Source organism: Symphalangus syndactylus, chromosome 6 (assembly GCF_028878055.3).
Source record: "Symphalangus syndactylus isolate Jambi chromosome 6, NHGRI_mSymSyn1-v2.1_pri, whole genome shotgun sequence".
Taxonomy (NCBI): domain Eukaryota; kingdom Metazoa; phylum Chordata; class Mammalia; order Primates; family Hylobatidae; genus Symphalangus; species Symphalangus syndactylus.
In genome coordinates this window covers 123,284,598-123,302,701 of record NC_072428.2, presented here as the reverse complement: position 1 = coordinate 123,302,701, position 18,104 = coordinate 123,284,598, and the positions used below count along the sequence as shown (strand labels likewise).

Sequence of the window (18,104 nt, the reverse complement as noted above, 5' to 3'; positions counted from 1 at the left end):
TCACTGCAACCTCCGCCTCCTGCGTTCAAGCAATTCTCCTGCCTCAGCCTCCAGAACAGCTGGGATTACAAGCATGCACTACCATGCCCAGCTAATTTCTGTATTTTTAGTAGAGACGGGGTTTCATTACCAGTACAGGCTGGTCTCAAACTCCTGACCTCAAGTGATCTGCCTGCCTCAGCCTCCCAAAGTGCTGGGATAACAGGTGTGAGCCACTGCGCCTGGCCTGTATGGGCTATAGTATCCTAAGTTCAAGAAAACAACATCAACAGAAGGTAAGTTATTTACGCCCTGCCCTAGAAAATGTGCAATAAATAGAGTTGTCAAAAATACAAACTACACTCCCACCTACCTTGGTTGGTTCTCCACAGTAAGGTTCTCCCCCCGCTGATAGCCACTGTCTGCCACCTGGGTTGTAGACCTCTTCACAATTTGCTTCAGCTCCTGCTCCAAGCGCTCTATGATTGCCTTAACTGTCTCTGGGATCTTCTTCAGTTTGGCCAGGCCCTTAATGAGGATACCCATAAACAGGGTGCTGTTTTCCTCTGGATCCAATTCTAAATCTTCCTTGAGGTCCTGCAGATTTATCTCCCTCACTGAAAAATTAAATAATAACAATAATAGATACAGACTCCACTCAAAAACCCCAAAACAGAGCAGTCTAATAAATGAAATCACTGCCTTGATTACTCTCTTAAAGAATTAAAGAGGATTTTTCAATTAAATTATATGTGCACAGTAACCATCCAAGAGGCATAAAATAACATTTATATTCCTCAAATCATACCCATCAGTTAGTAATAAGAGGCAGATGCAATAAAAATTAGTAAACAAATCACCATGGGAAGTTTTCCACAGACCACTACTTCTGCCATGAGTCCGCTGGCTCATGACATTTATTAGGCACTCGCTGTTTATAAAATGCCGCATGTGGTGCTGCAAGAGAATTCTGAAGAGCTGGATCCTAGCCTCAGGTTTGCATTTGTTAGTTAAAAGTGGTAAGTCGCTGGAGAAAAAGACATCATAAATACACATGGGGGAAGAGTGGTAAATAAATTAAAATTATAATAAACTTTTTAAAAAGATTAAGGGAAAACCATACAAGCGAGACAAGACTTTGAGGAAATAGAGTAATGAAGAGGTATTTCATAAATACAAAAGAACAACCTATTTTTCTTTAAACATATGTCTGCTACAACATCATTATCTATAGGAGACAGATCTTGCTAATAATCCATGAAAGGCTTCTGAGAAGTAATGTTATACATCAAAAGCCTCTACAGATGTTTAGAATACAGCATTCATTCAAACAATTTGGCACTGAAATGGAAGAAATAACTGAAACTTTAGTTTTTAACCTCTGTGGCAAGTTGAGAGAGGAGAGAACTGCTGATAGGAGATCTCTGTTATCTACTGAAAGCCATAGGCCTTGCTGTCCAAAGTATGAATATACATATGCAAAACTTCACATAGGAATTCCGGGTTTCGCAACTGCCAAAAAAAACAGGAGGTTACAAATCTCTGACTTAAAAGTAACTGTCTCATTTTACAAATGGCTGGATTAAGATATACAAAAGCAAATGTGAGTACAGGGCTGAAGATGGAGCCTAATAGTCAAAAGTTTTCCCCATCCACCTCTGTCCTCCATCCTTCAAAACAAATGCAAGAGTTTACAAATCTGCAATATCCTGAAAGAATGAATACATTCTTCCTTAGTAGATTTAAACGCAATTAGACTACAAGCCATTCTAAGTTATTCAGCACTACTGGAATGGTACTGAAATCTACTAGGGAAGAAAGAAAACATCCCAGTATATGGAATGAGTTCTTGTAACTGCTACATGAAGTCCCTAAAACCTCTACTTCAGATGATGGGAAATCCACTGTCGGGCATTCTCCTCAGTCCCTATTTTGGAGGTTCCCAACTTATAAAATGCTCTTAAGGAGGATTCTGGGAAGACTGCAGAGTAGGAAGCACCAGGAATCTCCTCACCTACACGGCTGTACTGGCAGAATCTGTCTGATGTAACTATTTTGCAACTCTGGAGTCTATGGAAGGCTTGCAACTTCCAAGGGAACGCTTGGATGGTAAATTGTGGTCGATTTCAATTACAGCTCTTACCACAGTAGCTACCCAGCACTGTGGCAGACATCCCTGTACCTGTTCCTGGAGTACCTTGTACACACCTGGTGGGAAGACAGTGTGGGCAAAAAGAACCCTGCCCGCCAAGTATCAAGAATCTATGCTCTGATCGCTGATTGCTTCCTCTAATCACAGAGGTACAAAGAGGCGGGTGACCATTGTTGTTGCACCTCCTCCAATTTTTCAAGCCCCTCCTACTCTTGCTGAAGTAAATTCCAGGGAATTTAAACAGCCAGCAGCCTTCCCCCACCGCCTTTATTTTTCTCTTGCTCCCCTTTTTAAAGCCAAACGTTAGGAGTAGGACATTCAAAAACAAATGCATGTATTGAAAAAATTATAAAGTGACCGTGCATGCTCATGTAAAGGTGCAGGCTTAGAAAAGCTTAATTTGAGGAGATCTTAAATTAACACCCAGGCTGATCCTTAGGATAGACACTGGCTACAATAATTTATAAAACAAAACAATAACAACATCAAAACCCAGCAAACCCTGGAAAAGAGGGAGAATGTGATTTCTGGAGTCACCACATCATTAAACTCAAATGCCCAGTTTTCAACAACAACAAAAAATCACAAAGCATAGAAATAGAGAGGAAAATATGGCCCATTCAAAGGAAAAAAAATAAATCAACAGAAACTGTCCCTGAAAAAGACTTAATGGTAGATATATTAAGAAAAAAACTTTTTAAAAGTTTTTTTTAAAAGTTTTAACTGTTTTAAAGATGCTCAAATAAAAAATATAAGGTCAAGAAAATGATGCATAAACAAACTGGCAATATCAATAAAGAAATATAAAAACTAAAAAAAAATAAAAAGAATAAGAAATTCTTGAGCTGAAAAGTATGCTTGGAGTGAAAAATTCACTAGAGGGATTCAAAGGCAGATGTGAGCAGGGAGAAGAAAAAAAAATCAGCAAACGTCAAGATAGGACAATGGAAATTATCATCTGAAGAACAGAATGAAAAAAGATTGAAGAGTAGTGAAGACAGCCCACAGGATACAATTTAGACATTGTGGGAGCTCTGAAAGGAGAAGAAAGAGAGAAAAGAGTAGAGAATATTTAAAGAAATAATAGCAGAAAGCATCTCAAATTTGATGAAATACATGAATATAAACATCCAGGAAGCTCAACATACTCCAGGTGAGAGGAACTCAAAGAGACCTACACCACGACACATGAGAATCAAACTTTCAAAATACAAAGAGAGAATCTTGAAAGTAGTGAGATAAGTTACTCATCACATACAGGATCCCCAATAAGATTATCCACAGATTTCTCATCAGAAACTTCTGAGGCCAGAAGGCAGTGGATTAATTCAAAGTGCCAAAACAAACAAACAAGTAAAAAAAATGTCAACCAAGAATTCTGTATCTCACAAAACTGTCCTTCAAAAGTGATTGGGAAAAATCAAGACACTGCCAAGTAAACAAAATCTACAAGATTTCAGTACCATCAGGACTGCCATGCAAGAAATGCTTTAGAAAGTCCTGCATGTTAAAATGAAAGGACATTAGACAGTAACTAGAAGGCATATGAAGAAATAAATATCTCAATAAAGATAAATGTCTAGGCAATTATAAAAATTAGTAGTGTTACAAGACAATTATTTCTAACTATTGTTTTCTACATAATTTAAAATATTAAAAGATTTTTAAAACACAATTATTAGTCTAAAAGCTAGTATTACTGTTAACTTTGGTTTGTAAATCCACATTTTGTTTTCTACATCATTTAAGAGGCTAATGCATTTAAAAGAATTATTAGTTTATGTTTTTGAGCACACAATGTATAAAGATATAATTCTGTGACATCAACAACCAAAAGTGGTAGGGACAGAGCCATTAAAGGAGTGGAGGTTTTGTATTTTATTGAAGTTAAACTGGTATAAATTCAAGTTAGAGAGTTATAACTTTCGAATGTTAAATGTAATTCCTATGGTAAGCACAAAGAAAAATGCTACAGAATGTATACCATTGGGAAATGAGAAAGGAATTTAAACATTTCACTATAAAAAGTCAACTAAACACAAAATAATACAGCAATGTAGAACATGAGGGGCAAAAAATAATGCATATAGAAAAAAATTGCAAAATGTCTGAAATAAGTCATTCCTTATCAGTAATTACTTTAAATGTAAATGGGTTAAACTGTCCACCCAAAAGACAGAGACTGGTAGAATGAATAAAAATCAATGATCCAATTATATGCTGTCTACAAAGGCACAAATCGATTCAAAGGCACAAATAGACTGAAAGTAAAAGGCTGGAAAAAGATATTCCATGAAAACAGTAGCCAAAAAAAAGCAGAAAAAATAGACTTTAAATCAAAAAAAGATTACAAGAGACAAAGAAGGACATTATATATTAATAAAAGACAACACAGTAAGAAGATATAACCATTATAAACATTTATATACCTAATGACAGACTATCAAAACATATGAGGCAAAAACTGACAGAATTGAAGGCAGAAATACGCAGTTCTACAACAGTTGAAGACTTCAATACCCTACTCTCGATAATTGATAGAACAACCAGACAGAAATAAGGAAATAGAAGACTTAACACAATCAACCAACTAGATCTAACAGACACATACAGAACACTCTACCCCAAAACAGCAACACACACACTCTTCTCAAGTACACATGGGACATTTTCCAGGACAAACCATATATTAGGCTTCCAATTAAGTCTCAATAGATTTAAGTAGAAAGTATCACACGAAGTATCTTCTCTAACTAAATAGGGATAAAGTTAGAAACCAATAACAAAGTTAAAAAGGGAAAATTCACAAATTTATGTCAATTAACACATGCTTTAAAAACCAATGTATCAAAGAAGAAACCTCAAAGGAAATTAGAAAATTACTTAGAGATTAATGAAAATGAAAACACAACATATGAAATACAATTTACAGGATGCAGGAAAAACAGCAAAAAAAGGAGAAATTTATAGTTATAAATGCTTACAGTAAAAAACAAAAAAGATCTCAAAACAGCAGCTTAATTTTACAGCTTAAGCTGTAAAATTGTTCTTGAAAACAAAGAACAAACTAAACCAAAGCTAGCAGAAAAAAGTAAATATAAAGATTAGAGCGGAGATAAAATAGAGAATAGAAAAACAATACCAAAAACTGATGAAATCAAACTTGGTTCTTTGAAAACATCATCAAAAATAACAAATCTTTAGCCAGGTGAACTAAGAAAAAAATAGAGAAGACTCAAATGACTAAATTCAGAAATGGAAGTTACATTACCATTGATTCTAGAGAAATAAATTAAACAGAGTACTGTAAATAATCGTATAACACCAAGTTATATAACATAGATGAAATGTACAATTTCCTGGAAACATAAAACCTATCAACACTAAACATAAACCTATCAACACAAAGAAACAGAAAATCCAAATAGATCTATAACTAGTAAGGAGATTAAATAAATGGTCTAAAATCTTCCAACAAAGAAAAGCACTAGACCTGATGGCTTCACTGGTCAATTCTACCAAACATTTAAAGAAAACCAAACTTTTCCAAAAAATTCTAGCAGAAGGAAGACAACTTCCTAAGTTATTCTATGAGGCCAGCATTGCCCTGATACCAAAGCCAGACAAAAGCAGTATAAGAAAACTACAGACCAATATCCTTTATGAACACTGATGTAAAAATCCTCAACAAAACACTAACAAACTGAATTCAGCAGCATACTTACAGGACTATACACTATGATCAAGTCAGTTGCATTTCTATACACTAACAGTGAACAATCTCAAAAGGAAATTATAAAAATAATTCAGTTTACATTAAAAAGAATAATCAGGAATTAACAAAAAAGGTGAAAAACTTATATAATGAAAGCTTTATATAATGAAAGCTACAATGTATATATAAGCTATATAATGAAAGCTATAAAACATTGCTAAATTAAAAAATTATAATTAATGGAAACACGTAAATGAATGGAAACGCATCCCATGTGCATGGATTGGAAGACTGTTAAGATGTCATTACTATTATACCTAAAGCAATCTACAAAGTCAATACAACTGCCCCATCAAAATCCCAACGACATTTTTTGCAGAGAGAGACCATCCTGAAATTCATACAGAATCTCAAGGGATCCAAAATAGCCAATACCATCTTGAAAAAGAAGAACAAATCTAGAAGACTCACACTTCCTAATTTCAAAACTTACTTCCTAATTTCAAACTTACTTAGAAGCTACAGTAATCAAAACACTGTGGTGCTGGCACAAAGACAAATATACACACCAATGGAATAGAAAAGAGACCCTAGGGAAAAAAACCTCAGATACACAGTCAAATGATTTTGGGCGAGAATGCCAAGACCATTCAATGGCGAAAGGGCGGCCTTTCAACAAATGCTGTACAGGGAAACAATATCTACATACAAAACATGAAGTTGGATCCTTATCTAACACCATATACAAAAATTAACTCAAAATAGATCAAAGTCCTAAATGTAAGACCTAAAACAATAAAACTCTCAGAAGAAAACACAGGGCAAATGCTTTATGACATTGGATTTGGTAATGATTTCTTGGATATGATACCAAAAACACAAGCAATAAAAGAAAAAATAATCAAATTGGATTGCATGAAAATTTTAAAATTTTTGTGCATCAAAAGACACTAAGAACAAAGTAAAAAGGCAGCCAACAAAATAAGACAAAAAATTCAAAATCACATATCGGATAAGGTATTAATATACAAAATACATAGAGAACTCCTAAATTCAACAAAAAAGTCAACTTGAATACGTGCAAGGGACTTGAACAGACATTTTTCCAAAGAAGATATACAAATGGCCAATATGCACTTGAAATGATGCCTAACAGCACTAATCATTAGGAAAATGCAAATTAAAGCTAAAATGAGATGCCACCCTACACTCACTGGGATGGCTACTATTAATATCACCCCCCCACCCAAAAAAAAAACAGGAAATAGCAAGAGTTGGCAAGGATGTGGAGAAATTGGAATGCTTGTGCACTGTTGTTGGGAATGTAAAATGGTACAGCCACTATGAAAACTCATATTGCAGTTCCTCAAAACATTAAAAATGAAATTACTATATATCCAGCATTTCTAATTGAGTATATACTTAAAGAATTGCAAGCAGGGTCTTGAAGAGTACACTCATTTTCATAGCAGCATTATTCACAATCACTAAAATGTGGAAGCAACTCAAGTGTCCATCAACACATGAATGGATAAGCAAAATGTGATATATACATACAATGGAATATTATTCAGCTTTAAAAAGGAAGGAAATTCTGACACATGCTACGACATGGATGAACCTTGAGTACATTATGCTAAATGAAATAACTCAGTCAAAAAAAAAGACAAATACTGTATGATTCTACTTATATGCAGTACTTAGTAAAATTCATAGAAACAGAAAAGTAGAATGGTGGTTGCCAAGAGCTGGGAGAAGAGGGGTATGGGGAATTGGTCTTTAATGAGTACAGAGTTTCAGTTTTACAAGAATGAAAAGAGTAATGGAAACAGATGGCGGTGACGGTTGCACAACACTATCAATGTATTTAATACGGCGGGGCTGTACATTCCAAAATGGTTAAAATGGTAGGTTTTATGGTATGTGACTTTACCACACTAAAAAAAAAGCATTTAAATCTGAATCAAAACCATTTTAATGACATACATGGTATCATTTACACAAGTTTTATTCTTATAAGAATAAGTCCTCTATCCATGATGCAAATCTTACTAGACTCATTAGATCCCTGAAATCCATGAGGAGAAAGAGGTATAATGATCAGATTCATGTGGTTTTACTTGCAATGTGGAGTGCATTTGATGATATGGGATTTAACAAATAAACTTTTTGAATATTAGTAAAACTTGGAATAAAACCAGGAAGTCTTAAGCTTATAAAGATGACAACACAACTCTGAAGACAGATCAAAAAAAGTCATTGATATCTGACATTTCAGTTACTGGTTTTGTTTTACACATGAAGAAGCTAGATACTTCAGGAAAGAGAAGTACTCCATCCAGCAAAACCAACCCCACAGCAAGGAGAGAAAAGTATTTAGCGGCCAACGAGCCAACTAAATTCAGCATATTTGGGGATTGGGGGTAGAAATACACAAAACTGTAAGCAGAGCTTCAGGTAGGACAAAAAGTAATAGGAATTTAGGTGAGACAAAATGCTCTTCACAAAAGAGCACGTATGAGTCACAAACGTGACATATACAAAGTGCCCCCTGAACACTGCAGCTACCTGCCACAAGGGTGATTAGTGATGAGGTAAATTCAGTTTAAATCAATAAGGCCTGAGATTATGTCACATGTAGCTTCTTACATACACACTAATATGATAGATAGCCCATCAAAAAACAACAAATAAGCAAGGTATGAATAATAAAATGACATAGCCCCAAATGGCACTTGTTTAGAACCTTATCTTTGTTTGTCTCCTGAAATCTCCTAGAGCATAAACACTGAACAGATCCAATATTAATTAATTTATATTATCTATTTCACTTACATCAACTGAAAATTAAAAGGCAATTTAAAAGGATAATATAATCAACCATGACTAGTCTAATATCACAAAACCCTGTGAGGTCAGGTAGAATTATTGGTGCTTTATGAAAAAAGCCCTGTACAAAAATAATTTAACAGGAAATCAGTAAAGTCTCACACCAGAATTATAACAAAATACACGTATTTCCAGACTACTGAACTCCAAATCATTCCCTAGTATCTATATTGCTACAATATGTACTCAACGTGTAGGTTCTAGAACACTTTAAAATTAGAAATACTTAACTTCCTTTCCCAGTTCTCTTATCCTTGATTTTTCTGCTCTGAGGTTCTTAACGAGTGAAGATTTCTCAAACCTAGTTTCGAAGACTTTCACAGACTGATAAGATAATGCTAAATATTATAAGATTTTAATTGCCCTTTAACCAATTATTTCTACTAAAATTCTATTGGCCCCAAGTGCTTGTGATCACAGCCCCCTATACACACACACATTATACGTATAGATATGGATATACTGGTATATATGTCTAAATGGCTATAAATCATCTCTGTGATTGAAGCTAAGAATGGAATCATGAAAGGAGGGCTTAGCTAAAACTCTCTGGGACTCATGAAAAGATTGACCAGATAATATCTATGGTCCTTTCACTCTCTACAATGCCATGATTCCACTAAGTATAGTTTACAGGCTAGGTGTGGTGGCTCACGCCTGTAATCCCAGCACTTTGGGAGGCTGAGGCAGGTGGATCACGAGGTCAAGAGATCAAGACCATCCTGGCCAACATGGTGAAACCTCATCTCTACTAAAAATACAAAAATTAGCTGGGTGCGGTGGCACACGCCTGTAGTCCCAGATACTCGGGAGGCTGAGGCAGGAGAATTGCTCGAACCCAGGAGGCAGAGGTTGCAGTGAGCCGAGATCGCGCCACTGCACTCCAGCCTGGGCAAGAGAGCAAAACTCTGCCTCAAAAAAAAAAAATTAAAAAGTATAGTTTACGTCTATGTATCCTTGGTTACATAGCCTACAGCTACTTACATATAATACCTATATTATAGATGGCTCACTTAAAAAATAACATATAAAAAAGCTAAATAGAGTATACAGTCAAATATTCTATTTAAAAAATTACTTCATGTCCTAGCGAGTACAGGAAGCAATCTAGACCACCAGTACATCATGACTGCTTCCTTTGCTCAGTATATTTGATGGGACAAGATCAGTAACATATGCCATACCATACATATACGTCACCAAACCCCAGGAGATAAGGGCCCTGGTGATATACTTCAACGTTTTACTTCATACTGCATTATTTCATTTATATCTGTACATGTTAACTAAGATATAGGGCAATAGTAATGTTTACCATAGAAACTCTTGGTAGATGTCATTCCTTATACTACGCATGATACACAAATTACACAAAAATCACAAAATGACTTCAATCTACATAACTTAAATCACATGTATTCAAGAATATTATCCCTCTATCACGTGAGAACTGTCACTATTGAATAGAATTAAATATAAAAAGCAATGTTCAAAAACATCACCCAGCCTAATTAAACCACTAGAATATCAAACAAGTTACTTATCTAGAAGCCCCACAGATGGGAACCTGGCCTCAGAATACTGACAACATTCTCAAGTAGAAAATAGTAAGAAAGTTACCATTTAAAAATAATGTGAGTGCTTCTGATCAAAATGGCACTATAAATTCACACTCTTAACATATCCAATATGCTCAAAATATAATTAAATGTAAAAATATAAATTAAGAAATTAAAAAGAAATCATCTGACTCAAGATTGAGAGTAACATCTCTGTGGACAAGAAATGCAAACATGGAGAGGAGCCGGAGTACAGTTCCAATGAGCGCTGGGTGGAGAAGCAGACAGAAGCAGGCTGGATTTGGCCCATGCAGGGTAATAGAGACTTAATGTGCTCCACAGGCCAGGTAAGCCAACCAAACCAAATCCTCCATCAAAAGCAGCAAGCACAGGACCAAATCAAGGGCCTACTTAGGTTGGAAGGCTGTTGCCCTTGCCAAATCTGTATCCTTAGCCTCCACTTATGTCTTATCTCTGTGTAGGAAACTGGCCAACTACATATTTTAAATAGCATTCCCTTCACCAGTGAAAAATTACTTCTTACATCTTTTATTCTAATTAATGCACCCACTGGTGCAGGTTGAGAGCAATATCTGAGGCACTGGTTGCCTCTGGAGTATAGAAGTTTGATTAGGGTCTTTCAAATGTTAACTAACTACCCCTGGAGTGTAGATTCATGATTAAGGTACTTCAAAAATGTTAACTAAGCACCCCTAAGGTGCAGATTAAATTACTTTAAAGAAAACTACAGACAATGTAACACCCACTCCAGAAAGGGGGCAGCCAAAAGCTGTTGCCAACTGCTACTTGGGGCTATCATTTCCATGAAGTCAGGAGTTTGCACAGGGAGGGCAGTGAGTTTTGAAAGCCAGGTGAGTGTGCACGGGTCCTCCCGTAAGTGAAAGTGGGCCAAGAGTGAAATGATGGTATGTCTGCTTTAAGGGGAGATAGAGTAGAAACCTCTATTAGGAAAATAAATAAACAAAATTGACATCTGTTGAATCATTTTTTTCAAGAGACAGCACATGATCTCTTAATGTACATGATCTCATTTACAGGAAACAAAATGTACCTTAGAAGGTCAAGGAGTAGCAGCCAGTGGAGAAGAGGCTACTAAAAATATAACAGGACTACAAAATAACAGGAGGGACAAGGAACAGATGAATAAACTGACAGTTTATATTTATAATCACTAAAATGTTTTAGGTTGTAGTATTTCGTTAATGCATGGGCTAAGTTCAGTTACTCAGGGAGATGGCAAGATGTAGTGGAAAGAACAAGAGCTTGGCATCATACAATTTTAGAGTTGTTTAGAATCTCTATCAGTTTCTGGTTGTGTGATCTCCCTTGAGTCATTTAATCTTGCTGGACCTCGATTTCTTCATTCGTGAAACGGAGATAATATGTGTAGCTCAGAGGTGTGCAAATTTAATGAGATAATGTGACAAAATATAACATCAAAACTCAAAATGAAGAAAAATGGTTAAAAATGCACTTTTAAAACATTCAGCTTTGGAAACTCCCAGGCTGACAATGGTGGTTGTTTATGTCTCCATCTTTCAATATTCTTCAAAAGAAGAAGCAAAACTACACAAAAACCATGTCCTCGGGATCACTTGAAAACAGAACTGACCACAATGCAAAACAACTGTAAATAAAAATAAGAAAAAAACACCTAATGCCAGCAAGTGATCTCTCATGCTCCTCCTCTGCCCCGATCTGCCAGAAGGCTTTACTGCAAACAAACGTAGAACATGAAAAACTATAACAAAGAGAGAAGGGAATTAGTGACGAACTTAAGGTTGATCTAAAACCATCAGAGGAAAGACAAAGTCAACCCTAAGTTTCAAAATACTAAAAAGGTATCCAGACAGATCAGAGAGCTGACTACAGGGATGGGATGTAAAAGCAGACACAATCTTAAGGACCAGTTTTTGAAACACGTAGCTTCTGGGAAATAAATAAGAAAAAAAAGTAGAGAGAAATGCCCTTTGGCTATTGGATGGCTAAAAGAGAAACAGGAAAAAAAGAAAAATTTGGAATCCTACCTGATGACAAGAGAGCTAAAATTCAGAGACCACAAAACCTTCCGATGCTACCAAAACAAAGATCTGGACTTTGCTATAGTGACAGAAGAGGGAGCCAGTGAGCTAAAAATCCTATAAAACACCCCAATATGATAAAAATGAACAGAAAAAAATGATGAACAGACTCATACTGAAGCATCATTTTAAAAAGACAGAATATCCAACACACAGCAACAGAGGTAAATTCCCTTCAACAAAACAACCATGAAGCACAAGAAAACTAGAAGGCAACATTCCAGATGGAACCAATATACTCAAACAAGAATTTGGGATAGGAAAAGCTATCTTGAGCCAGAAATTCAAAAACTAAGAAAAGATATGGACAAAAAACAGGAAAGTGTGAAGAGAAAATGATGAACGTCAGAAAAGAAACGGAAGAAAATGACAAAATTAGGCCGGGTGCTCCAGCTCATGCCTGTAATCCCAGTATATTGGGAGGCCAAAATAGGAGAATTTCTTGAAGCCAGGAGTTTGAGACCATTCTGGGCAACATAGTGAGACCCCATCTCTACAAAAAAACAAAAATAAAAAAGTTGGCCGAATGTGGTTGCTCACATTTGTAGGGCTATTTGGGAGGCTGAGGCAGCAGGAACCCTTTGAGCCTAGGGTTCAAGGCTGCAGAGAGGTACGATTGCACCACTGCTCTCCAGCCTTGGTAACCAAAAAAAAAAATCTCAAAGATAAATAATAAATTATTAAATGCCCAAGAGAGGGCCTCAAATGAATAGTTCATAGGAAGCACTGAGGAAATACAAGACACCAAAATAGAGAATAAACTACAGATAAAGAAATAGGCAGGATGAGGGATGTGAAAAGCCACCTTGAGCCAGAAATTCCAAAACTAAGAAAAGACATGGACAAAAAACATGAACAAGTGAGAAGAAAGTGATGAAACTCAGAAGAAAGAAAAAAAAACGGAAGGAAAAGACAAGATTAAGTCGAGTGTGTGGCTGATGTCTGTAATCCCATCACACTGGGAGGCCGAGACGGGAGGATCGCTTGAGCCCAGGAGGTCAAATTCAGCTTAGACAACATAGGGAGACCCCATTTCTACAAAAAATACAAAAATTAGCCAGGTGTGATGGTGATAACTGGAGCAAGTGCTGGCTGAGAGACCAGCTGAGAGACCTGAAGACAAATCACATCACAGGACTCTGCAGACACCCCCAAGTACCAGCCCATAGCCTGGTAGCTCTGCTGGGTGGCTAGACCCAGAAGAGCAATAACAATCACAGCAGTCCAGCTCTCAGGAAGCCCCAACCATAGGTGAATGGGGAGAGCACCACATCAAGGGATCATGCTGTGGGACAAAAAAAATCTAAACAGCAGCCCTTGAGTCCCAGATCCTTTCTCTGACATAGTTTATCCAAATGAGAAGAAACCAGAAAAACAATTCTGGTAATATGACAAAACAAGGTTCTGTAACACCCCAAAAGATCACAGTAGCTCACTAGTGATGGATCCAAACCAAGCATAAATCATTGAATTGACAGAAAAAGAATTCAAGTCAATTATTAAGCTACTCAAGGAGGCACCAACAAAAGGTGAAAAACAACTTAAATTAAAAAGTTAATAAAAGCTATGGATGGAAAAATCTTGAGAGAAATAGATATCATAAATAAAAAGCAATCACAACCTCTGGAAATAAAAGACACACTCAGAGATATGCAAAATACACTGGAAAGTTTCAACAGTAGAAATAAACAAGTAGAAGAAAGAACTTCAGAGATCAAAGACAAAGCTTTCAAATTAACTCAATCTGACAAAGAATCAAAAAAAATGAACAAAGCTTCCAAGAAATTTGAAATTATGTTAAACAACCAAACCTAAAATTAATTGGTGCTCCTGAGGAAGAAGAGAAATCTAGAAGTTTGGAAAACTTACTTGAGGGAATAATCAAGGAAAACTTCCCTGGCCTTGCTAGAGATCTAGACATCCAAATATAAGAAGCTCAAAGAACATACAGTAAATTCATAGCAAAGAGATCACCACTTAGGCACATAGTCATTAGGTTATCTAAAGTCAAGACGAAGGAAAGAATCTTAATAGCTGTGAGGCAAAAGCATCAGGTAACCTATCAGATTAACAGGAGATTTCTCAGCAGAAACCTACAAGCTGGAAGGGATTGAGGTACTATATTTAGCCTCCTTAAACAAAATAATTATCAGCCAAGAATTTCATATCCAGCAAAACTAAGCTTCATAAATGAAGGAAAGATACAGTCTTTTTCAGACAAACAAATGCTAAGAGAATTCACCACTACTAAGCCACCACAAGAACTGCTAAAAGGAGCTCTAAATCTTGAAACAAATACTGAAAATACAACAAAACAAAACCTCCTTCAATCATAAATTTCACAGGGCCTATAAAACAATAACACAATGAAAAAAAAAAACCAAACTATTCAGGCAACAAATAGCAAGATGAATAGAATAGTACCTCACATCTCAATAATAATGTTGAATGTAAATGGCCTAAATGCTCCATGTAAAAGATATAGAATGGCAGAATGGGTAAGAACTCATCAACCAAGTATCTGCCATCTTCAAAAGACTCACCTGACACATAAGAACTCACATAAACCTAAGGTAAAGGGGTAGAAAAAAATATTCCATGTATGTGGAGAGGAAATGTGAGCAAGAATACCTATTTTTATATCAGACAAAACAAACTTTAAAGCAACAGCAGCTAAAACAGACAAAGAGGGACATTAGATAATGATAAAAGGACTAATCCAACAGGAAAATACCACAATCCTAAATTATATGTATCTAACACTGGAGCTCCCAAATTTATAAAATATTTACTTCTAGACTTAAGAAATGAGATAGACAGCAACATGATAATAGTGGTGGACTTCAATACTCCACTGACAGCACTAGACAGGTCATCAAGACAGAAAGTCAGCAAAGAAACAATGGACTTAACCATACCATAGAACAAATGGACATAACAGATATTTATGTTCTCATTCTATCCAACAACTGCAAAATATACATTCTATTCACCGGTACATGGAAAATTCTCCAAGACAGACCTTATGATAGGCCACAAAACAAGTCTCAACAAGTTTAAGAAAATCGAAATTATATCAAGCACTCTCTCAGACCACAGTGGAATAAAATTGGAAATCAACTCCAAAAGGAACCCTCAAAACACTACAAATACATGGAAATTAAATAACCTGCTCCTGAATGGTCTTTGCGTCAACAAGGAAATCAAGATAGAAATCTGAAAATTCTTTGAATTCAACAGTAACAGTGACACAACCTATCAAAACTTCTGGGATATAGCAAAAGTGGTGCTAAGAGCAACATTCATAGCATTGAACACCTACATCAAAAAGTCTGAAAGAGCACAAATAGACAATCTGAGGTCACACCTTAAGGAACCAGTGAATCAAGAACAACCAAACCCAAACCCAGCCGCAGAAAAGAACGAAGATCAGCACAGAACTAAACGAAACTGAAACAAACAACAACAAAAATAAATAAAATAAAATAAAAAAACAAAAAGCTGGTTCTTTGAAAAGATAAATAAAATTGATAGAACATTAGCAAGATTAATCAAGAAAAGAAGAAGATCCAAATAAACTGAGTTAGACACGAAATGGGAGATATTACAACCAATACCAAAGAAATACAAAAGATCATTTAAGGCTATGAACACCTTTATGAGCATTAACTAGAAAACCTACAGGAGATGGATAAGTTCCTGGAAATATACAACCCTCCTAGATTAAACCAGAAAGAAATGAAAACTGAAAACAAAACAATAACAAGCAGCGAGATGAAATGGTAATTAAAAAATTGCCAACAAAAAAAAGTCCAGGACTAGACAGATTCACAGCTGAATTCTATCAGACATTCAAAGAAGAATTGGTATTGACACTAGTCCATAAGATAGAAAAAGAGAGAATCCTCCCTAAATCATTCTATGAAGCCAGTATCACCCTATTACCAAAACCAGGAAAGGGCGTAACAGAAAAAGAAAAGCACACACCAATATCCCCAATGAACATAGATACAAAAATCCTCAAAAAAAAAAAAAAAATACTAGCTAACTGAATTCCAACAGCATATCAAAAAGATAATCCACCGTGATCAAGTGGGCTTCACAGAAGGGATGCTGGGATAATTTAACATCCAAAAGACAATAAATGTGATACACCACATGAAAAGAATTAAAAACAAAAATCACAAGATCATCTCAATAGATGCAGAAAAAGCATTTGACAAAATCCAGCATCACTTTATGATTAAAACTCTCTGCAAAACCGGCATAGAAAGGAAATACCTTAATGTAATAAAAGCCATCTATGACAAACCCACAGCCAACATAATTCTGAATGGGAAAAAGTTGAAAGCATTCCCCCTGAGAACTGGAACAAGACAAGGATATCCAGTTTCACCTCTTCTGTTCAACATACTCCTGGAAGTCCTAGCCAGAGCAATTAGACAAGAAAAAGAAATAAAGGGCATCCAAATTAGTAAAGAGAAGTCAAACTGTCCCTGTTCACCGATGATATGATGATCACATACCTAGAAAACCCCAAAGATTCATCCAAAAAAGCTCCTAGATCTGATAAATAAGTTCGGTAAAGTTCAGAGTACAAAATCAATGTACACAAATCAGTAGCACTGCTGTATGCCAACAATGACCAAGCTGACAATCAAATCAAGAACTCAACCTCTTTTACAATAACTGCAAAAATAAAATAGAATGCTCTTTAGAAATATACCTAACCAAGGAGGTGAAAGACCTCTACAAGGAAAACTACAAAACACTGCTGAAAGAAGTCACAGGCAACACAAACAAATGGAAACACATCCCACACTCATGGATAAGAAGAATCAATATTGTGAAAATGACCATATGTCAAAAGTGATCTACAAATTCAGTGCAACTCCCATCAAAATACCACCATTGTTCTTCACAGAACTAGAAAAACCCATCTTAAAATTCATATGGCACCAAAAATAGAACCCACATAGCCAAAGCAATACTATGCGAAAAGAACAAATCTAGAGGCATCACATTACCTGATTTCAAACTATACTATAAAGCCATAGTCACCTAAACAGCAGGGTACTGATATAAAAACAGGCACACTAACCAATGGAACAGACTAAAGAACCCAGAAATAAACTCAAATACTTACAATCAACTGATCTTTGACAAAGCAAACAAAAACATAAAGCAGAGAAAGGACATCCTATTCAACAACAACAACAACACACACACACACACACACACACAACCATGGAATACTAATCAGCCATAAAAAGGAACAAAATAATGGCATTCACAGCAACCTGGATGGAGTTGGGAATCATTATTCCAAGTGAAGTAACTCAAGAATGGAAAACCAAACATCGTATGTTCTCACTCATAAGTGGGAGCTAAGCTATAAAGATGCAAAAGCATAAGAATGATATAACAGGCTGGGCACAGTGGCTCACGCCTGTAATCCCAGCACTTTGGGAGGGCAAGGTGGGCGGATGACCTGAGGTCTGGAGTTTGAGACCAGCCTGACCAACATGGAGAACCCAGTCCCTACCAAAAATACAAAATTAGCCAGGCGTGGTGGTGCATGCCTGTAATCCCAGATACTCAGGAGGCTGAGGGAGAAGAATCACTTGAACCGGGAAGAAGAGGTTGCAGTGAGCTGAGATGGCCCCATTACACTTCAGCCTGGGCAACAAGAGCGAAACTCTGACTCA

General features: G+C 36.2%; 1 protein-coding gene across 4 annotated transcripts in view; it reads right to left on the bottom strand.

Annotated features, from left to right (window-relative positions):
* Window positions 1–18,104, bottom strand: part of EXOC4 (exocyst complex component 4) — an 830,711-nt gene that overhangs the window by 727,519 nt on the left and 85,088 nt on the right. For all 4 annotated transcript variants that reach the window (XM_055284061.2, XM_063642266.1, XM_063642265.1 and 1 more), the window contains one exon: window positions 353–596. In XM_055284061.2, the coding sequence (XP_055140036.1) occupies window positions 353–596 (244 nt within the window). The remainder of the gene's footprint in view (window positions 1–352; window positions 597–18,104) is intronic.